This window comes from Penaeus japonicus, unplaced genomic scaffold, assembly GCF_977035675.1.
Source record: "Penaeus japonicus unplaced genomic scaffold, GWHDUDI00000001_assembly GWHDUDI00000037, whole genome shotgun sequence".
NCBI lineage: Eukaryota > Metazoa > Arthropoda > Malacostraca > Decapoda > Penaeidae > Penaeus > Penaeus japonicus.
Window position 1 is genome coordinate 10,378,893 of NW_028234439.1, and position 24,517 is coordinate 10,403,409.

At 40.0% G+C, this 24,517-nt stretch overlaps 2 protein-coding genes across 2 annotated transcripts in view; one reads left to right on the top strand and one right to left on the bottom strand.

The window, feature by feature from the left end:
- LOC147467182 (uncharacterized) overlaps positions 1 to 584 on the top strand; it is a 34,412-nt gene extending 33,828 nt beyond the window's left edge. The window contains exon 4 of the mRNA XM_086532462.1: positions 1 to 584. This exon is cut by the window's left edge and continues 2,012 nt beyond it. The gene's annotated coding sequence lies outside the window, so the exon portion shown is untranslated.
- A 1,395-nt stretch (positions 585 to 1,979) lies between these two features.
- Positions 1,980 to 5,708, bottom strand: LOC147467184 (uncharacterized). Its single transcript, XM_086532463.1, has 9 exons — positions 5,574 to 5,708; positions 5,320 to 5,388; positions 4,956 to 5,112; positions 4,323 to 4,866; positions 4,125 to 4,158; positions 3,586 to 3,961; positions 2,759 to 3,303; positions 2,449 to 2,553; positions 1,980 to 2,333 (listed from the first exon to the last, which is right to left on the bottom strand). The coding sequence occupies exons 1-9, from the start codon at positions 5,706 to 5,708 to the stop codon at positions 1,980 to 1,982; spliced, it is 2,319 nt and encodes a 772-aa protein (XP_086388589.1).
- Between the last annotated feature and the right edge of the window lie 18,809 nt (positions 5,709 to 24,517).

Genomic DNA, 24,517 nt, shown 5'->3' on the forward strand with positions numbered 1-24,517 from the left:
GAACAATAAATCCAGACTAACTTTACAGTTTACATGAGAATAAATCAAACAGAATTCCACATATAAAACGGAATCAAAGAATCAAAACTAACAAAAAAGACTAGAGTTCACTTTGGCACAAAAAATGCATGCAGTGAAAATTACGACTTGCAACACACTGATAAAAGCACCAAAAAGAATTTTACAATTCAAATAGGAACTTAACAAAATATTGATAAAAAAAAAAAAAATCCTCATGGTGACTAACAATTGCAAGGAATTGTAAATTACAAACTAAGAAGTCACAAATTTATATTAATCAAAATTATATTAATCAAAATGCAAAATTAGAAGAGCACAAAAAATAAAAATTTGCAAGTATAAAAATTACAAATTGTAAGAACAAGAATGTATAAAATTAGAAAAACACCTTAAATGGGAGAGTACAAACCTTAAAGTAAAAAATATAAGTTACATATAAAGGTACAAAAAATATAAGAGTATAACTCTGATACAAAAATAAGATATATCAAGCAGTAAAAAAAAAAAAAAAAAAAAAAAAAAAAAAAAAAAAAAAAAAAAAAAAAAAAAAAAAAAAATACAAATTAACGCAAGAAATACCAACTGTGAATTAAAGTAAAAATCAATTCATGATTCAGGCAAAAGCTCCAACAATAAGCTTAGAACAAACAGCATTTTGAGGTAGATACATTAAGTAAACTAAAGTTTAAAATTAAGAATCACAAATTACAGGAACTTTATAGCAAAGTATAACTACAACACTCACACAGGTGACAATTACACTTGTAGGTACAAGGTAGTAGAACAAACTATCATATAAACTTGCCCTAAACATCTTTACCACAAAGAGCTCAGTTATAAATCATAATAAGTAAGAATATATGATTTACAAATTTAAACGAGAAGGTGCCTGGACAGTACGACCTCTACAAATCAAAACACCAATATTGTTCATCATCATCACTTAAAATTTGATTATCGGTATAATGAACATCAGGTACATTTGGGGGAGAAGTTAGAGTAGGAACTGCTATTTCTGAAACCACATCCTCTCCATCCCTTTCAACCAAAATAGGCACAGAGACTTCAGCGGAATTTCTGGGTTCATCCTGAACTAAAGGAGAATCAGCAATCCCAGCTTCAGTATCAGGCTGTACTACATTAGCAGAATCTGCCGTAGTAGGTGAAGACTTCTTCAGGGTCCCTGGAGAATCCACATCACTAACATCAGAATCTAACGGAGGGGTAACAAAGGGAGAAGTAGACTCAGAATTGGAGCAGTTAGACTCTAACGCACTCACAATTTCAAGATCGTGTAATCTCTGTATAGATCTAGAATAGGTACCTCTGCTAGTCTTAACCTTGACACTTCTGACAACCCCATCATTACCAGGAAATGTATCAACCACTAGACCTAAGGGCCACTGTATCCTAGGTATATTGTCTTCTTTAATAAGAACAATGGAACCCTTCTTTATATTTCCACTGGGAACAAATTTCTTAACAGTCAGGGGCAGGTTTCTGATATAATCATTAATCCACAAATTCCAAAATTTGTTGAGACGTTACTGACGTAACATCTCTCGATCCTTCGAATCTTCAGCAGTAATTTCACAAGGAACATCATCTACATCCAGAAACATGCCCACAGTACGGCCAATCAAAAATTGAGAGGGGGTCAAAACTTTGTCAATGTCAGATTCAGAGCCCATAAAGGTAAGAGGACGAGAAGTAAGGCAAGCCTCAACCTCGTGGAGAGAAGTTTTCAACCCAACTCGAGTGAGGCATTTAACTCCTAAGGACCTTTTAAGGGAGGACTTCACGGATCTAGCGAGTCTTTCCCACCAACCTCCCCACCATGGTGAAAGGGGCATAATGAATTTCCACTGAGGAGCAAGAGGGCCGAAAGTATCCTGAAGAAGTTCAGCAGCACTAATGAAAGTCTTTCGTTCTGTTATCATGATAACAGAAGGACTTCTTCATAAATCTTCAAACCTTTTCAAAGCAAGAATACAATCGGACAACGTCATAGAGTCTGTTAATTCCAAGTGGATGGCTCGTACTACTGCGCAAGTGAACAGTAAAATGTAGAATTTCTTCCCAGGAAAATCAGCACAAGAAAGAGGGCCCGCATAATCTAAGCCAACAACACTAAAGGGGGGTGCTGACTGAACTCTCAACTTTGGTAGTGGTGGAACAACTTGGTTACAGGGTTTAGCATCAAAACGCTTGCAAATAATGCAATCTCTACACACAGATTTGGCCAAACGTCTGACCCCCACAATGAAGTAGTGATTCCTTAGGGTACTAATCAAAGTTGAGACCCCAGTATGCTTCAAATGGCAATGTTGGAACTTAACAAATAATCTAGCAAAATGGCCCTTAGGAATAATGACAGGATGTTTATTCTCAAAGGTTAAATCAGCATTCTCCAGTCGCCCCATTTACTCTAAGTAAACCTTGGTTGTCTAAAAATGGATCCAAACGAGTAAGAGAGCTACCTTTGGGAAGAGGCTTCTTCTGAGTTAACAAATCAATTTCTTTAGAATAAGCCTTGTTTTGAACATACTTAGTTAACACAAGCCTAGCAGAGGTCAATTCATCATGGGACAATTTACCAGACAATTTTACAGAATCATGTTTAGCATTGTAAAAAACACGTCTATCCCAGGCCACTACATTAATTGCTCTTACCAGTGTACCCCATCTCTCTACAACAAAAGTTACAAAGGTACAATGTTCAGGATACATTTCTCACTTCCTCAGGAGGGACAACAAGATCGTCCTCCATTAGAACAGCCTCATTACTTATGGGAGAGATCAGCCATGTAGGACCTAGGATCCATAACTTAGATTTTACAAATTCATCAGCTAACATTCCTCGTGTCAAGAGATCAGCAGGGTTATCCTTACCAGGACAATGGCGCCAGTTACTAGGAGAAGTTAATCTTTGAATTTCTGCTACTCGATTAGAAACAAAGACCTTCCAATTGTTGGCATTCCCCTTAATCCAATGAAGAGCTACCCTTGAATCAGTCCAACAAACAACTGGCATGTCTTCATTTAACAAAAGGGCTGATTTCACAAAGTCTACTAATCTGGCAGCCATTAAAGCTCCTAGCAATTCCAGTCGTGGTAAGGTCACCCTTTTGATGGAGGCTATTCTGGCGCGTGCAATCGCAAGTTTTACCCTTAAAGATCCATCCCTTTGCGGGGCTCGAAAATACACACAAGCTCCATAACCCTTCTCGGATGCATCTCCAAAGGCATGTAGCTCCAGGCCGGTTAGATTATTCCACAATTCTGAAAAATAACATCGATCAATGTCCTACTCTTTGATACAAGAGAGGGATTGAGTCCAACTAGTGAACTTGGTCTGTAAATCAGTAGGCAGGGGCTCATCCCAATCAAGACCTAATCTCCAAATATCTTGAAAATGAATCTTAGCAAACATGACAACAGGGCTAATAAATCCCAGAGGATCAAACAGACGAGCAATAAGGCTTAATACCATTTGCTTAGTGAACAAAGTGCAAAGCAAAGGGGGTTCAAGATGAGTACCTTCATAAGAAAAAAAATCAGTACCAAAATTCCACTTGATTCCAAGAATCTTACTGGAATCACGGATTTCTTCCCCTGTTACTTCGCGGTTACCAATGTCAAATCCATCACAATGAATAAGGGTCATTCCAGCCAATGATGAGATATGATTAGCTTCTCTAAACTTTTCCTCAACTTTTTCAACTGAGTCCCCTCCACTAAGAAAATCGTCAACATAAAGGTTCTCCTTTAACTCCGGAACTACAGCAGAAGAAGGCTGATTACTCAATTGTAACTTAACAGTGGCGTTGAGGAGAAAGGGGCTACTGATTTTCCCCAATGGCACACGTGTGAACCGCATGGTCTGGATTGTATCCCCTCGTCTCATTAAGAAACGATGATCAACAGGAGCAATATTAATCTGCAAAAAGGCACGTTTAATGTCTGAGGCCAAAGCAACCTTCCAGTGTCTAAAACGCGAGAACCTTGACAATATCGGGGTTGAGAGAGGGACCAGTGAGTAAGCAATCATTGAGGGAAAAATTACTGTATGATTTAGCAGAAGCATCAAGCACAGGTCTCACCTTAGTGGTGACACTACTCTCCTTGATTACTGGTCTGTGAGGAAGGTAAAACACTGGGTTAGGGGTCACAATTTCATTAGAAGGTACTTCCTCTACAAACTTAGTTTTAACTCATTATTTTGATTAAGCCTTTGCTCCATCTTGATGAACCTCCTTTTAGCCAAGTGGAAATTATCTACCAAAGAACATTTAGCTGACTCAGATTTCCAAGATAGCATGACCTTATATCGTTCTTCCTTGAACCGAGTGTCTTTAGCAAATTTAGCCAATAGAGGGTCACAAGAAAATAGATCAGGAGCAGATTCCTTTGGGTGAATACCAACTAATTCTAAGTCCCAAAAGTTTCTAAGCTCGTCATCAGAGGTGCGACTAATACATAAGAAATTAGAGTTAGTTTGAGGAGAGTCCGAGGAGATCCAACTTCCATATAACACCCAACCAAAGACAGTCTCGTGGGCCATTAATTTACCATGCTGTCTTTTAGGACTATCGTTACAAACAAAATCAGCATATTGATCAAGACCAATTAAAATGTCCACGTCAATAGTGTCTTGGGTGTCATATGCATCTGCCCAATCAAGGTCAGAAAATTTCTCCAGGAGCTTCTTAGGTACAACTGCTCTACTTGAAAGGGATGAAATTTTAGGATTGAGAAGAAACCATTCGGTCTGCCATTTGTAACTGATAGAATGGAACATTAACACAGACTGAACTTCTCCAAACCCACTGCTTTGCAGTGGTTCTGACCTAACATACAAAGGTTTAACCCTTGTAACAAATTTAGAGGTAACATAAGAACATTATCAAACATAACAGTAGCTTTATACTCACGACCATTGGGACCCATTACAACAACTCGGGTCATCTTAAGTACCATCCTAACCTTAGTATCACTATCTGATAGAGTCACTCCAATTTGTGTAGTTGAGGAACCACAAGCTCCACCAGACACCTTATTTAGGGCATTAACATTCTCCTTATCACCTTCCTGTTTATCCTGGGAGAATTCCTTAAAGCATAGGCTATCATGATGATGACCTTTACATTTAGCACATCTAGCTGGGCATTTTTTAAACCAACGATTGCCCTTTAGGCATCTAAAACAAAGTCCAGCTTCCTTTACTTTAGCATTTCTTTCACTTTGTGATAGTTTAAGATATGTATAACACCTCCAAGTACAATGCGATTTCTGAACCTGAAAAGAACTATATGATGCTGATGCAGTAGCTACATTTTTGGGTTTTGAGTTGCCCTTTGAAGATTTCTGAACAAGGTTGTTATTATAATCCCATTTGTGTAAGACTTTGTCGAGATAGGCTTATCTAAGCTATGCTGGTCCTCTTCAGGAAGGGAGGACATTATTTCTTCGGGGAGGATCTTTAAAAGATGAACTGTAAGAAGTATTTCATATGAGGATGGTTCTACTCCAAGAGTAGACAAACACCTTACATGAGAACATAATTTATCTTGGAAAGCTGTCAATTGCTCAAAATTTTTAACAACCCTTCCCTTTTGATATTTTAATTCAAGAACCTCCGACAAATGTTTCTTAATGATAAGATCAGTTCTGCCATAAATCTTCATGAGTCTATCACAAACTTCCTTGTAGGAAACATTGTCAGTAGCCTGCAATAGTTGCAGCCGGTTTTCCTACAAAGCACCTACGTAAATAGTCAAGTTTAACCTGGTTTGACAACCTAGGGTTAGAATCTACATTGAATGTGAAACTGTCCCAGAATGAGGTTCATTTAAGGATGTCCCCATCAAATTTAGCCATCTCAAGATCGGGCAATTTGACAGGGGCGGGAAATTGACTCAACTCTGTTCCCGACCCTGAATCTGATGACTCAGAGGAACTACAAGAGGAGGCCTTATCTGTTGCTAAGCGGTCATTTACTTTGAGCTCTAATTCTATGATTTCTTCTATGAAATCGAAACAGGACTTATTAACACATTCCAGTTCTTCTTTGTAAGGTCTAAGCAAATAATTCTGTTCCATTTTTGAACGTCTTGACTGAAACTGTTCTAGTAACATTCTCACCTTACTTGTGCTACATGTGGCATCATTGACCACAGTGGTCAGCATTTTAACTATCATGGCAGCTAGCTTGGTGAGCCCTTCCCGTGCTTCTTCGTCAGACATTTTCTCCACAAATCTTAGAAGGACGCAGTATTAAAGGTCCAACTGCAGCTATCCCGGGTCTGGGCACCAAAATGTTGGGCAACAATCTGTGGAAACAAGAGAAAATAAGAAAATGTTTGGAAGTAAGCGGAGCACCGGCGGGGAAGTGTAAACAAAACACTGTCTGACTGGCAACTAAAGGCTTCTTTTGTAGAGTACCAAACCAAAAACGAGTTCTATGTTTTAGAATTTCTGGGAGGGCCGTTCGGGGTTGTCGGCGACGCGTTACGCTTTTGACGTCATCGTTTAAGCTCCGCCCAAAACTAGCCTGAAGTTCGGTTGCTGGAGCACATTGCGTGTCTATTGTTGTTTTATTTTCAACAGCAATACAATATATACTTTTTAAATAATCCTATACCCAGGAGACAATATCTGTAGATAATTCTATACCCAGAAAATAAAGAAATAAGCCATGAGGACGCCTAAAAAAAAAAAAAAAAAAAAAAGAATAACTGAAAACTTTTCCCTCCAAACAGACGGTGTCTCAATTCGTTCCTTTGATTATTATATATTTACTATAACAAATGTAAATATTAACTCTGATAATTTAATATGCATTTTGATAATAATGAATATCGTGAATCTTAAAATAATTGTTAAAAATCGATTAAAGTTCAATACATATGCGTATATAATGTAGATAATAAACAAAAAATATATCTCCTCATTGTAATCGGACAAAGTGAATAAACAGCTTTATCAGGGTAAGAGCTCCACTGCTACATGGACGGAATGAAAAAGCAAACAATTTTAGCGGAATCACCACCATGGAAACACAAAGAATGTACGTACTGGTGTTATTTTGTATTAAATACATCTCATGTCCATCTGTATAGAGGTAGAATGTAATGTCATCTCTTTGATATTCTAAAAGACGAGCATCACCTTTGGAGGGGGGGAGGAAGAGAGGAAGAGGGAAAAGAGAGAGAGAGGAAGAGGGAAAAGAGAGAGATGGAAACAGAAATAGGTAGATAGAGAGTGAGAGGATGAGAAAGAGAGAAAGAGGAGAGAGAGAGTATAAGTGAAAACAAGAGGGAGTGAGAGAGAGAAAGAAGTATATATATATATATATATATATATATATATATATATATATATATTTATATATATATATAAATGTGTGTATATTTAAATATATGCATATAATATGTAGATAGATAGATATTTATTCATTCATTTATATATATATATATATATATATATATATATATATATATATATATATATATATATATATGTGTGGGTGTGTGTGTACGTGCATGCATGCATGCGTGCGTCCGTGCATGCGTGTGTGTCTATCTATATGTGTATATGTATATGTATGTGTATATATGTATTTATTTATTTATTTATTAATTGTCTGTAAAACCTCGCTAACACTGATCACCTAAGAGCAAATAGGTAAAATTCCATGACGTCTCATAAGGCGTCTGGTTAGACAATTCTTTCAGCAGGTCGTGTAGCATATTGGATTCAACACCGTGCCTGTCAATCTGACGGCACGGGTTCGAGTCCCGGTCAGGGAGGTAAAATTTTTATTTATATATATTTATTTATTTATATATATACATAAATGAATATATATAGATATATGTATATATTTATATAACTATATACATACATACATACATACATACATATATATATATATATATATATATATATATATATATATATATATATATATATATGTGTGTGTGTGTGTGTGTGTGTGTGTGTGTGTTTATATATACACATATATATATTGATAATAGTAATAACAATGATTATGATAATAAATATTTGCTAAGAAACATGTAACTGTTTAAATTTCAATATTGAAATAGAGCTTTAGATATTTTCTTTCTTTTCATAATAAAGGCAGCCTCAGTGTAATGTTTGTGATAAGTTATACCATAATCCAGAAGAGGCTAGCAAGTGCTGGATGAGCCATATGTCAGTAGTTTATCCAGTGGCTGAAATTGTAAGGAGCCCAGAGCCAAGGCCATCCTGTGCACCTGATGTCATTATTGAAAGTCCAGAACAGCCAAGCAATATAAGAAGCAATGAAACACTGGAGGTGGAGCTGATTGGTGATCTTGAAGAACTACCTGATGATACACACACTCACACACACACACACATACACTTACACTCACATGCATATATATATATATATATATATATATATATATATATATATATATATATATATATATATATATATATATATATACACACACATATATATATATATATACATATATATATGTTCTGTATTCTTAAACTATTAAAAAAGTTGCCTCATTTCCTGATGCATTTGTCTCATTTTGGAGACAAGCTGTTCTCTTCCAGTTAAGCGTCTCCATGTTCTTGTGGTCCCTTGTGTTCTGGGAGGGATTTGCATAGCAGCTGTCATGACAGGTGTGGCTGTTGTTAGGACCTGTAATTGGGAAGAGAAATGGGAATATGAGTAATAGCATTAACATAGCTGTTACTATGATCTGCAGTTGAGTTGGTATTTACTATCAATGAGGGGGAAATTTGGAAGGTGTTGCAATTAGAACAGACCTTAGTTATAACTGGTGCATCTGCTATTTCTGGATCATCATTAATTTCCTCATCTCTAATACAAGGACTAACAATAGGCCATTCTAGCAAGAAGGAAGCCAGGAGGTCATAATGCTCAGGCTCTCATTCATGAATGGCCTGTTAATTTCTTATATACATATGAATAAATATACATTTGTATGTATATATGTATCTCTCTCTCTCTCTCTCTCTCTCTCTCTCTCTCTCTCTCTCTCTCTCTCTCTCTCTATATATATATATATATATATATATATATATATATATATGTGTGTGTGTGTGTGTTTGTGTGTATATATGTGTGTATGTGTGTGGGTGTGTGTGTATGTGTGTATTTTTATAAATCTTTCCTAACTACTGCAGTGTATTAGTCATCCAGATAGAAGTATTATGGTCAAAGTATGGAGACTGCAGTGTCATGAACTATTTATTCACACATTTCTTCCTGTCTATGAAGTCACATATCACTACATATCACTTGTCCAATAATCTTATTTTTTTATGACAACTTGTATAGTATCTGCACACATTACTTAAACACAGAAAAATATTTATTTTGCAAATCTCACTCTCCCTCCCAAATAAGCAAATGTAATCAGGAATACTTTCCTAGTTCTATGAATACAAGTTATCATGTTAGATAAAAGGTGAAGATCATAACTACATAAACTCTTCTTGTCATACGAATTTAAATATGAAATCTAAATATTGTTTACCTTTTCTGAATATCACTCAAAGCATATAGATAAAGGAAAGCATAGCTCTTGAGTACTAAAGAGAATCAAATTACACAAGAATGTCATAAATCTTTGAAAAAAAACATGATCTTTATCTTTCATTGAAGCTTATGCACTGTATACATTACTTTAAAGTCTAAGGTAAATATGATTAAAATCCTGTAATGATGCTGATAATATCTTACGTGTAATATTGAACATATATCAACTTCTAAATAGCAAGTATACATTGGAAATTAACTTCTCATCTGAGCAACACATAACTCAAGGTTTAAAGAATAAAAAGTTTCATTGAATAACCAACCTTCTCAATATCAAGAGCTATTTGCTACTTGCAAATTCATGTAAGGTGTTCTTAATCATTTCCCAAACAGTTGACCGTTTATTCCACCAGGTGAGGGTAATTCTCCTTTATTGATTCTATTAGTCTTTCTGTCGTCCAAATCTTTCTGACTTTCCCTGAAATAACATAAAAAAAGATTAATTGGATCCAATGATATATAAGGGAAAGCTTATAAAGACAATGCAAATATTTCCATTATAGAAGATAACAGTCAGTATATCTTCTCATATTGAAAAGTATTTGGATTAATAATCACCTATCAGCTCCACCTTCTACTGTTAGGCTGTTCGGGACTTTCAATAATGACATCAGGTGCCCAGGATGGCCTTGGCTCTGGGCTCCTTACAATTTCAGCCACTGGGTAAACTCCTGACATATGGCTCATCCAGCACTTGCTAGCCTCTTCTGGATTATGGTATAACTTGTCACAAAAATTACAATGAGGCTGCCTTTATTATGAGAAGAATGAAAATCTCTAAAGCTCTATTTCAATATTGTATTTTATCAGTTACATGTTTCTTAGCAAATATTTTTTATCCTTATCATTGTTATCGCTATTATCATTATATATATATGCACACACACACACACATAAATATATATAGATGAATATATATATATATATATATATATATATATATATATATATATATATATATATATATATATATGTGTATATATTTATATAATATATATAATTATATATATATATATGTATACATAATAGATGAAATTGCAAGGTCTTTCTAGAGCGATATACATGTAATACTATGTCCTATTGTAGTGATGTGCTTCGCCCCAGCCATCCCTCGAGGGAGAAATACACGAGTTCCCCCTTTATCGCCACGAGGGGGAGGAAGCGCTAAGAGATGGCGTTGCCCTGGAGGACCTACCACTTGCTCCCTCCTTGGAAAGGGGCCAATATAACCCCCTGCAAGGCCGTGGTCCAAGCAGCCGAGCTGCAACCAATTCACTTTGCCACAGGAGATAATTTTGATTACAATAAAGACCTTACAATGAATGAGCTTGTCCGAGCCCTAGAAGCCTGTAGAGGAACATCCCCAGGCCCCGATGAGATTCGATATGAGATAATAAAGCATCTTAATCATGATGACATGATTAAGTTGCTAGAAGTGTACAATGACATTTGGAAAAGCCAGACTTTTCCAAATTCATGGCACTTCGCCCACATCATTCCCATATTGAAAGGAGGGGGAAATCCCAGATCCGCCATCTCTTACCGCCCAATTGCGTTAACAAGTTGCTTATGCAAGGTCATGGAAAGAATTGTTAATAGTAGGCTATTGCATTTTTTAAATACCAGAAATTTACTAGTTGACGAGCAGTGCGGCTTCCGAAAGGGACGCCAAACTCTCGATCAGCTAGTAAAACTGGAAAGTCACATTCATGAGGCATTTGCCAAAAAGCATTTTTTGATATCAGTATTTTTAGACATAGAAAAAGCCTACGACATGACTTGGCGACATGGCCTACTCAGAAAACTTTATGCTTTCGGATTACGTGGAAACTTGCCTTGTTTCATCCAAAATTTCATTTCTGACAGAACTTTTTCTGTCAAATTGTTTTCTGACAATGTCACTTTCTCGGACATTTTTGTCCAGGCAAACGGGGTCCCACAAGGAAGTGTCTTGTCTCCCACATTATTTTTATGTGTAATAAATGACATTTTACCATCTCCTCCTCGGAATCTTAAATACTCACTGTACGCCGATGATTGTGCATTATGGCACTCCAGCAATAATGCAGAGTTCTCGGCAAATCAGATCCAATTGGCACTGGATATGATTCATAACTGGGGCCTCCAGTGGGGTTTTAAGTTTTCCATTAAAAAGAGTATTGGCGTGGTTTTTACACATAGGAGAAAGCCCAACATCAGGCTAACTCTAGACAACCATCCAATACCTATTCAAAATTCAGCTAGATTTCTTGGACTACTCTTTGATAGTAGATTGAATTGGAAAGACCACATTGGTCAATTAAAGAATAAATGTCAAAAAGCACTCAATTTATTAAAGTGCATTTCTGGACACAAATGGGGAGCTGATAGAAAGTCCTTACTGATGTTATATAAATCCCTGATTAGATCTAAAGTAGATTATGGGTCAATCGTGTATGGCTCGGCAACGAGCTCAACTCTGAAAGGTTTGAATGTTGTGCAGAATGCGTGTTTACGCGTCTGTCTTGGAGCCCTTAAGTGCACTCGCACCGAGCGCCTAGAGGTAGAGTCGGGAGTACCTCCCCTCCGTCTTAGACGCGGCCAGCTTGCGCTGACCTATGCCGCAAAGGTAGCCAGGCAGCCCCAACATCCCAACAGGGATGTTTTGCGCCGGCAGGTAGGGCCCCAGTATCGCGGCGGGAAGCCGCTGGGCAATAGACTCCATGACCTCACAGAAAAAGTCGGTATAGATCTCTCTACCATCGATACCCTGGTTCAGTCAAATATAGCACCGTGGGAAACACCCAATTTTTCTACTGTTGTAGACTGGCTACCATCAGCCAAAGCCACGGTGTCGGAGGTGGAGGTACGCCAGAGGTTCAGAGAGATCCTAATTAAACATCTTTCCTTTTTTACATTTATATACCGACGGGTCCAAGACAGACGAGTGTGTGGGAGCGGGTGTATGGTCGACTGAATGTCAGTTGAGATTTCGATTGCCGAATCATACATCGATCTTTCTTGCCGAACTTTTTGCAATAGATAAAGCTTTAGATTTTGCCCTATCGACGACCCACGATAGAATAGTCATTTTTTCAGACTCGTTAAGTTCAATTAAAGCCATTAAATCACTAGAAACCACCTATAATGAAATACAGGGTAATATCATTCGTAAAATGCATAGTGCCAATAAATCAATCAAACTGATATGGGTACCTGGACACTCGGGTATCCATGGTAATGAACAGGCTGACAAACTAGCCGGGTCGACTGGCGATCTGGAGCCTGGTATTATCCACACAGATCTCAGGTGTTTTGTCTCTTTTATAAAAGCAAAAATCCATCTCCTGTGGCAGAGTGAGTGGACCGACCTCACAATCAGAAAATTCAAAAATGAAATCGAAATGTGGGACACAGCCCACAGGAAGAACAGAAGGGAGGAGGTGGTATTGGCTCGGCTGCGGGTCAATGCCACAAGATATACCCACCTCACTCCCTATATGAACAAAAATTTCCCTCCACAGTGTGGTCAATGCAACAGACCCTTCTCAATACCACACTATCTAATATCATGCCAAATATATAATAGACAAAGACAAAAAATAAAAAACTATTTACAAATAAAAAATATAGAACTAAATATAAACAATTTACTATCAGATAATGAAAAAATAATTAGTAAAGTAATCACTTTTTTAAAGGAGACAAAACTTTATGACCTTATATAGATTGATAAAATAAAATGGAATCATTGGCTTAATAACCTTGGCCTGTGCCGCTGGTTGATAGCCAATAAATCCAACAAGCAAGCAAGCAAGCAAGTGGTCCACACACACTCGTGTATGAGACTTTTTATGCCTCACACTGTCCACAAAAACATAGCAGCAACAAGCTAAACGTCTTGTGCCATTGGAACTACCCTGTCTCAGGGCTTCTAGTCTCGCTTGACCTTGTTGCTTCTCTGTTCATTAAAGTAAAAATAATAAAGTAAATTACTGTATTTACAGTTTTCTCTGCTTTGACTGCACCTTCAGTGCTTTATTTTGAAGGTGACACGAGACTACAAGTAGGAGTAGTCAGCCCCCACCCCAGACCCGCAGCTCTCTTCTACCACAGGGTAGCCCTTACGGGCCGACCCCTGGGTAGGGAGGCCCAGTAGTCTGGGGCGTCCTTTGGGCGCAACTTTTCTCTCTCCCTGAATTTTTTCTATTCTTCTGTGTGACTTTCCTGAGCCTACGGGAGTCTCCTTGTGAGCTCCTGTATTCGCTTGGGGGGTGGGCACCAACTTACCGTCCCTCGCACTAGGCAGGTTCGGCGGTTGGAAGGTGTCTTACACACAACTCCGATCCCTTAGTTGGTACTGGAGAACGCAACCAGGCTTCCACTAAGGGGGGGTGAGGACGATTAACTGTAAGACTTGTTTTATTTTATCCTCTCTTAGCTATTGGGATTAGGTTGATCCAAAAGTTAAGGGAAAAGGTAGTCCCCTCAGGACAACGGGCTTTGGCCCAGGGTTCGGACCTGGTCCGACACCCAGTATGATTGACTCCCCGGCTACCCTTCCTCCTCCCCAAGGAGGAGGGGCGACTCAGACCCTTTCTAAGACCACTTTGACCAGTAATGGAACCCCGACCAATGACCGACCCAGACGACACATTAATATCCCTCCCCAGAACGCAAGGTGCGTGAACATCCGTTGCATGAAAGAAAATCAATCCTTGCAGAATGTCAACCCCTTTATCATTAAGAAGGTCCTTGATGGTCAAGTGGGAGGCAGTTTTGATTTTGTCCGAAAGTTGCGAGATGGTAGCCTCCTTGTGAAAGTGCAATTTAAGTCTCAGGTTAACGATTTACTTAAGCTGACGCAGATTCATGACATTACAGTAAAAGTAACTATTCCTGTTGGCCCAAATACCTGTAAGGGAGTAATCTTTCACAGGGATTTGAGGACAATGGAAGAAAGCGAAATTCTTGATGCCATGAATGACCAAAACGTTGTGGACGTAAATTGCATGACCAAGAAAGATGGGAATGCGCGAACAAAGACCGGATTGTGTTTCTTGACCTTTGCTTCAAATAAAATTCCAAGTACTGTCAAAATCGGATATGAGATTGTTCAAGTACGACCTTACATTCAAAAGCCAATGCGGTGTAATAGATGCCAAAAATTTGGACACACCTCATTAAGATGCAATGATAAGGATACTAACAAATTCACTTGCGGTAAATGTACTGGAGATCACGATACCACTGAATGCACGGAAAAGACACTCAAGTGTGCTAACTGTGGAGGTCCCCATCAGTCAGGCTCTGCTGATTGCAGTAGCCTGAAGAAGGAGACTGAGACATTAGCATACATGAGAGAACACGATGTTAGCTACCGTGAGGCCAAGAAGAAAGTGGAAGGTTTGACAAGCAAACCCAATACTTCTTACGCCTCAGCAGTAACTAACACTGTTTCCAGTGCAAGCAGTGTTAATCAGCAGCTCGCAGTTAAGGACCAGGAAATTGCAGAATTGAAAGAAACGGTAAAGGACTTAATGAATCAGATTAAAGAATTGAATAAGACAATTAAAGAAATTGCTGAATCAACCCAGCAAAAACAGCATCTTAAGGAGGTCGATACCAAATCACAATCCGGATCGCACCTTCTCGTCCAGGCGACCCCCACTAGAACTTCGTCTGGTGGTAGTTCTGCTCGTAAGAGCAGATCATCCTCCGCCGGGCGTCTCTCTGGTGGAGGGGAGCAGGCCATGGAGACTACTGTCTCCAAAAATTCCCGAGAGAGGCCCTCGGGAAGCGAGGGAGAGGAGGAGGCGCCTCCCTCCCAAAAAAAGAAAATAAAAACCACCGGACAAGGCACTTCCAAACCCCATAAAACGTAATCCACGCGTATACCATCATACAATGGAACTGTCGAAGTCTTAGATCAAAAGTAAACTCTCTTAGATTATTAGCCTCGTCCTATGCTCCCGATATTATCGTACTACAAGAAAGCCATTTAAACGACCAAGTCTCTGACGAGGTCGTATCGCTAAGAAACTACCATCTTTGTAGAAAAGACCGAGAGGGAAGGGGTGGAGGCGGAGTCGCCATGTACATCCACCAGAATCTCCCTTTCATTGAAGTGACGATTAATTCTACTTTGGAACACGTCGCATGCAAAGTAAAATTCAATAACACGTATCTGACTATATGCTCAGCTTACTGTCCACCTGATAAAAGGTTAATCTATGATGAGCTTTTTGCTATTCAGGACAGTCTGCCAAACAATAAATTAATTCTAGGAGATTTCAATGCTCGTCATACATCATGGGGTTCCCCACGGGTGAATGGTAGAGGTGAGCAAGTAGTTAAGTTGATCAACGACTCTGATCTGGTTCTTCTAAATGATGGTAGTCCAACGCGAATAGACGATAATACCGGTAATTTGAGCTTTATTGACCTATCACTGGTTTCCTCAACACTAGCAGCCAAGTGCCTGTGGCACACCATTGACGACTCGTTGGGAAGCGATCACCTTCCTATTTGTATTCAATATTCATGCGACACCACGAGGACGCCTTCAGCACCCAAATTTAACGTAAAAAGAGCAGATTGGGTCGCCTTCACAAGGAGCGTCAAGCTCAAAGTTGTTGGAGAAACCATTGATGATAAAGTAAACAGTGTTCAAAATTGTATTATAAATGCAGCAATGGCAACCATACCTAAGACTTCGACAGATAGCGTTAAGCATAGAGTTCCATGGTGGACACCAGATTGCCGCAGGGCGCTATGTGAACGAAATAGGGCCTACAGGCTTTTCCATAATAATATCACAAATGAGAACTTTCGCAAATACAAACAAGCGAGAGCTAGGGCTCGTAGAACAATCAGACAAGCCAAAAGAGACTCCTGGCGAAGCTTTGTCTCTACGATAAACAGCAATACAAAAATTTCAGAGGTTTGGTCCACAGTCAATAGAATTAATAGAAAAAAACAATCAATAAAAATCAGAAACATTTTACATGAGGGAAATAATTATGATGAACCTAGAGACATTGCTAACACAATCGCCAGGCAGTTCTCTTATACAAGCAGCTCGGAAAACTACAACCCTGCATTCCTGACAACCAAGGAAGCAGCCGAGCTGCAACCAATTCACTTTGCCACAGGAGATAATTTTGATTACAATAAAGACCTTACAATGAATGAGCTTGTCCGAGCCCTAGAAGCCTGTAGAGGAACATCCCCAGGCCCCGATGAGATTCGATATGAGATGATAAAGCATCTTAATCATGATGACATGATTAAGTTGCTAGAAGTGTACAATGATATTTGGAAAAGCCAGACTTTTCCAAATTCATGGCACTTCGCCCACATCATTCCCATATTGAAAGGAGGGGGAAATCCCAGATCCGCCATCTCTTACCGCCCAATTGCGTTGACAAGTTGCTTATGCAAGGTCATGGAAAGAATTGTTAATAGTAGGCTATTGCATTTTTTAAATACCAGAAATTTACTAGTTGACGAGCAGTGCGGCTTCCGAAAGGGACGCCAAACTCTCGATCAGCTAGTAAAACTGGAAAGTCACATTCATGAGGCATTTGCCAAAAAGCATTTTTTGATATCAGTATTTTTAGACATAGAAAAAGCCTACGACATGACTTGGCGACATGGCCTACTCAGAAAACTTTATGCTTTCGGATTACGTGGAAACTTGCCTTGTTTCATCCAAAATTTCATTTCTGACAGAACTTTTTCTGTCAAATTATTTTCTGACAACGTCACTTTCTCGGACATTTTTGTCCAGGCAAACGGGGTCCCACAAGGAAGTGTCTTGTCTCCCACATTATTTTTATGTGTAATAAATGACATTTTACCATCTCCTCCTCGGAATCTTAAATACTCACTGTACGCCGATGATTGTGCATTATGGCACTCCAGCAATAATGCAGAGTTCTCGGCAAATCAGATCCAATTGGCACTGGATATGATTCATAACTGGGGCCTCCAGTGGGGTTTTAAGTTTTCCATTAAAAAGAGTATTGGCGTGGTTTTTACACATAGGAGAAAGCCCAACATCAGGCTAACTCTAGACAACCATCCAATACCTATTCAAAATTCAGCTAGATTTCTTGGACTACTCTTTGATAGTAGATTGAATTGGAAAGACCACATTGGTCAATTAAAGAATAAATGTCAAAAAGCACTCAATTTATTAAAGTGCATTTCTGGACACAAATGGGGAGCTGATAGAAAGTCCTTACTGATGTTATATAAATCCCTGATTAGATCTAAAGTAGATTATGGGTCAATCGTGTATGGCTCGGCAACGAGCTCAACTCTGAAAGGTTTGAATGTTGTGCAGAATGCGTGTTTACGCGTCTGTCTTGGAGCCCTTAAGTGCACTCGCACCGAGCGCCTAGAGGTAGAGTCGGGAGTACCTCCCCTCCGTCTTAGACGCGGCCAGCTTGCGCTGACCTATGCCGCAAAGGTAGCCAGGCAGCCCCAACATCCCAACAGGGATGTTTTGCGCCGGCAGGTAGGGCCCCAGTATCGCGGCGGGAAGCCGCTGGGCAATAGACTCCATGACCTCACAGAAAAAGTCGGTATAGATCTCTCTACCATCGATACCCTGGTTCAGTCAAATATAGCACCGTGGGAAACACCCAATTTTTCTACTGTTGTAGACTGGCTACCATCAGCCAAAGCCACGGTGTCGGAGGTGGAGGTACGCCAGAGGTTCAGAGAGATCCTAATTAAACATCTTTCCTTTTTTCATTTATATACCGACGGGTCCAAGACAGACGAGTGTGTGGGAGCGGGTGTATGGTCGACTGAATGTCAGTTGAGATTTCGATTGCCGAATCATACATCGATCTTTCTTGCCGAACTTTTTGCAATAGATAAAGCTTTAGATTTTGCCCTATCGACGACCCACGATAGAATAGTCATTTTTTCAGACTCGTTAAGTTCAATTAAAGCCATTAAATCACTAGAAACCACCTATAATGAAATACAGGGTAATATCATTCGTAAAATGCATAGTGCCAATAAATCAATCAAACTGATATGGGTACCTGGACACTCGGGTATCCATGGTAATGAACAGGCTGACAAACTAGCCGGGTCGACTGGCGATCTGGAGCCTGGTATTATCCGCACAGATCTCAGGTGTTTTGTCTCTTTTATAAAAGCAAAAATCCATCTCCTGTGGCAGAGTGAGTGGACCGACCTCACAATCAGAAAATTCAAAAATGAAATAGAAATGTGGGACACAGCCCACAGGAAGAACAGAAGGGAGGAGGTGGTATTGGCTCGGCTGCGGGTCAATGCCACAAGATATACCCACCTTACTCCCTATATGAACAAAAATTTCCCTCCACAGTGTGGTCAATGCAACAGACCCTTCTCAATACCACACTATCTAATATCATGCCAAATATATAATAGACAAAGACAAAAAATAAAAAACTATTTACAAATAAAAAATATAGAACTAAATATAAACAATTTACTATCAGATAATGAAAAAATAATTAGTAAAGTAATCACTTTTCTAAAGGAGACAAAACTTTATGACCTTATATAGATTGATAAAATAAAATGGAATCATTGGCTTAATAACCTTGGCTTGTGCCGCTGGTTGATAGCCAATAAATCCAACAAGCAAGCAAGCAAGCAGGTCCACAACACTCGTGTATGAGACTCTTTTGGCCTCACACTAAATAAAAACACAGAAGCAATAAGCTACAATCTGGTGCCACTTGAACTACCCTGTCTCAGGGCTTCTAGTCTCGCTAGATTTTATTGTTTCTTTGTTCGTTAAAGTAAAAAATTAAAGTAAAGTACTGTACTTACAGTTTTTCCTGCTTTGCCTGCACCTTCAGTGCTTTATTTTGAAGGTGACACGAGACTACAGTAGGAGTAGTCAGCCCCCACCCCAGACCCGCAGCTCTCTTCTACCACAGGGTAGCCCTTACGGGCTGACCCCTGGGTAGGGAGGCCCAGTAGTCTGGGGCGTCCTTTGGGCGCAACTTTTCTCTCTCCCTGAATTTTTCTATTCTTCTGTGTGACTTTCCTGAGCCTACGGGAGTCTCCTTGTGAGCTCCTGTATTCGCTTGGGGGGTGGGCACCAACTTACCGTCCCTCGCACTAGGCAGGTTCGGCGGTTGGAAGGTGTCTTACATACAACTCCGATCCCTTAGTTGGTACTGGAGAACGCAACCAGGCTTCCACTAAGGGGGGGTGAGGACGCTTAACTGAAAGACGTGTTTTATTTTATCCTCTCTTAGCTATTGGGATTAGGTTGATCCAAAAGTTAAGGGAAAAGGTAGTCCCCTCAGGACAACGGGCTTTGGCCCAGGGTTCGGACCTGGTCCGACACCCAGTATGATTGACTCCCCGGCTACCCTTCCTCCTCCCCAAGGAGGAGGGGCGACTCAGAACCACTCTAAGACCACTTTGACCAATAATGGAACCCCGACCAATGACCGACCCAGACGACACATTAATATCCCTCCCCAGAACGCAAGGTGCGTGAACATCCGTTGCATGAAAGAAAATCAATCCTTGCAGAATGTCAACCCCTTTATCATTAAGAAGGTCCTTGATGGTCAAGTGGGAGGCAGTTTTGATTTTGTCCGAAAGTTGCGAGATGGTAGCCTCCTTGTGAAAGTGCAATTTAAGTCTCAGGTTAACGATTTACTTAAGCTGACGCAGATTCATGACATTACAGTAAAAGTAACTATTCCTGTTGGCCCAAATACCTGTAAGGGAGTAATCTTTCACAGGGATTTGAGGACAATGGAAGAAAGCGAAATTCTTGATGCCATGAATGACCAAAACGTTGTGGACGTAAATTGCATGACCAAGAAAGATGGGAATGCGCGAACAAAGACCGGATTGTGTTTCTTGACCTTTGCTTCAAATAAAATTCCAAGTACTGTCAAAATCGGATATGAGATTGTTCAAGTACGACCTTACATTCAAAAGCCAATGCGGTGTAATAGATGCCAAAAATTTGGACACACCTCATTAAGATGCAATGATAAGGATACTAACAAATTCACTTGCGGTAAATGTACTGGAGATCACGATACCACTGAATGCACGGAAAAGACACTCAAGTGTGCTAACTGTGGAGGTCCCCATCAGTCAGGCTCTGCTGATTGCAGTAGCCTGAAGAAGGAGACTGAGACATTAGCATACATGAGAGAACACGATGTTAGCTACCGTGAGGCCAAGAAGAAAGTGGAAGGTTTGACAAGCAAACCCAATACTTCTTACGCCTCAGCAGTAACTAACACTGTTTCCAATGCAAGCAGTGTTAATCAGCAGCTCGCAGTTAAAGATCAGGAAATTGCAGAATTAAAAGAAACGGTAAGGGACTTAATGAATCAGATCAAAGAATTGAATAAGACAATTAAAGAAATTGCTGAATCAACCCAGCAAAAACAGCATCTTAAGGAGGTCGATACCAAATCACAATCCGGATCGCACCTTCTCGTACAGGCGACCCCCACTAGAACTTCGTCTGGTGGTAGTTCTGCTCGTAAGAGCAGATCATCCTCCGCCGGACGTCTCTCTGGTGGAGGGGAGCAGGCCATGGAGACTACTGTCTCCAAAAATTCCCGAGAGAGGCCCTCGGGAAGCGAGGGAGAGGAGGAGGCGCCTCCCTCCCAAAAAAAGAAAATAAAAACCACCGGACAAGGCACTTCCAAACCCCATAAAACGTAATCCACGCGTATACCATCATACAATGGAACTGTCGAAGTCTTAGATCAAAAGTAAACTCTCTTAGATTATTAGCCTCGTCCTATGCTCCCGATATTATCGTACTACAAGAAAGCCATTTAAACGACCAAGTCTCTGACGAGGTCGTATCGCTAAGAAACTACCATCTTTGTAGAAAAGACCGAGAGGGAAGGGGTGGAGGCGGAGTCGCCATGTACATCCACCAGAATCTCCCTTTCATTGAAGTGACGATTAATTCTACTTTGGAACACGTCGCATGCAAAGTAAAATTCAATAACACGTATCTGACTATATGCTCAGCTTACTGTCCACCTGATAAAAGGTTAATATATGATGAGCTTTTTGCTATTCAGGACAGTCTGCCAAACAATAAATTAATTCTAGGAGATTTTAATGCTCGTCATACATCATGGGGTTCCCTGCGGGTGAATGGTAGAGGTGAGCAAGTAGTTAAGTTGATCAACGACTCTGATCTGGTTCTTCTAAATGATGGTAGTCCAACGCGAATAGACGATAATACCGGTAATTTGAGCTTTATTGACCTATCACTGGTTTCCTCAACACTAGCAGCCAAGTGCCTGTGGCACACCATTGACGACTCGTTGGGAAGCGATCACCTTCCTATTTGTATTCAATATTCATGCGACACCACGAGGACGCCTTCAGCACCCAAATTTAACGTAAAAAGAGCAGATTGGGTCGCCTTCACAAGGAGCGTCAAGCTCGAAGTTGTTGGAGAAACCATTGATGATAAAGTAAACAATGTTCAAAATTGTATTATAAATGCAGCAATGGCAACCATACCTAAGACTTCGACAGATAGCGTTAAGCATAGAGTTCCATGGTGGACACCAGATTGCCGCAGGGCGCTATGTGAACGAAATAGGGCCTACAGGCTTTTCCATAATAATATTACCAACGAGAACTTTCGCAAATACAAACAAGCGAGAGCTAGGGCTCGTAGAACAATCAGACAAGCCAAAAGAGACTCCTGGCGAAGCTTTGTCTCTACGATAAACAGTAACACCAAGTTATCAGAGGTTTGGTCCACAGTAAATAGAATCAATAGAAAAAAGTCATCAAATAAGATCAGAAACATTATTCATGAGGGAATTAATTATGATGAACCTAGAGACATTGCTAACACAATCGCCAGGCAGTTCTCTTATACAAGCAGCTCGGAAAACTACAACCCTGCATTCCTGACCACCAAGGAAGCAGCCGAGCTGCAACCAATTCACTTTGCCACAGGAGATAATTTTGATTACAATAAAGATCTAACTATAAATGAGCTTGTCCGAGCCCTAGAAGCCTGTAGAGGAACATCCCCAGGCCCCGATGAGATTCGATATGAGATGATAAAGCATCTTAATCATGATGACATGATTAAGTTGCTAGAAGTGTACAATGATATTTGGAAAAGCCAGACTTTTCCAAATTCATGGCACTTCGCCCACATCATTCCCATATTGAAAGGAGGGGGAAATCCCAGATCCGCCATCTCTTACCGCCCAATTGCGTTGACAAGTTGCTTATGCAAGGTCATGGAAAGAATTGTTAATAGTAGGCTATTGCATTTTTTAAATACCAGAAATTTACTAGTTGACGAGCAGTGCGGCTTCCGAAAGGGACGCCAAACTCTCGATCAGCTAGTAAAACTGGAAAGTCACATTCATGAGGCATTTGCCAAAAAGCATTTTTTGATATCAGTATTTTTAGACATAGAAAAAGCCTACGACATGACTTGGCGACATGGCCTACTCAGAAAACTTTATGCTTTCGGATTACGTGGAAACTTGCCTTGTTTCATCCAAAATTTCATTTCTGACAGAACGTTTTCTGTCAAATTATTTTCTGACAACGTCACTTTCTCGGACATTTTTGTCCAGGCAAACGGGGTCCCACAAGGAAGTGTCTTGTCTCCAACATTATTTCTGTGTATAATAAATGACATTTTACCATCTCCTCCTCGAAATCTTAAATACTCACTGTACGCCGATGATTGTGCATTATGGCACTCCAGCAATAATGCAGAGTTCTCGGCAAATCAGATCCAATTGGCACTGGATATGATTCATAACTGGGGCCTCCAGTGGGGTTTTAAGTTTTCCATTAAAAAGAGTATTGGAGTGGTTTTTACACATAGGAGAAAGCCCAACATCAGGCTAACTCTAGACAACCATCCAATACCTATTCAAAATTCAGCTAGATTTCTTGGACTACTCTTTGATAGTAGATTGAATTGGAAAGACCACATTGGTCAATTAAAGAATAAATGTCAAAAAGCACTCAATTTATTAAAGTGCATTTCTGGACACAAATGGGGAGCTGATAGAAAGTCTTTACTGATGTTATATAAATCCCTGATTAGATCTAAAGTAGATTATGGGTCAATCGTGTATGGCTCGGCAACGAGCTCAACTCTGAAAGGTTTGAATGTTGTGCAGAATGCGTGTTTACGAGTCTGTCTTGGAGCCCTTAAGTGCACTCGCACCGAGCGCCTAGAGGTAGAGTCGGGAGTACCTCCCCTCCGTCTTAGACGCGGCCAGCTTGCGCTGACCTATGCCGCGAAGGTAGCCAGGCAGCCCCAACATCCCAACAGGGATGTTTTGCGCCGGCAGGTAGGGCCCCAGTATCGCGGCGGGAAGCCGCTGGGCAATAGACTCCATGACCTCACAGAAAAAGTCGGTATAGATCTCTCTACCATCGATACCCTGGTTCAGTCAAATATAGCACCGTGGGAAACACCCAATTTTTCTACTGTTGTAGACTGGCTACCATCAGCCAAAGCCACGGTGTCGGAGGTGGAGGTACGCCAGAGGTTCAGAGAGATCCTAATTAAACATCTTTCCTTTTTTCATTTATATACCGACGGGTCCAAGACAGACGAGTGTGTGGGAGCGGGTGTATGGTCGACTGAATGTCAGTTGAGATTTCGATTGCCGAATCATACATCGATCTTTCTTGCCGAACTTTTTGCAATAGATAAAGCTTTAGATTTTGCCCTATCGACGACCCACGATAGAATAGTCATTTTTTCAGACTCGTTAAGTTCAATTAAAGCCATTAAATCACTAGAAACCACCTATAATGAAATACAGGGTAATATCATTCGTAAAATGCATAGTGCCAATAAATCAATCAAAC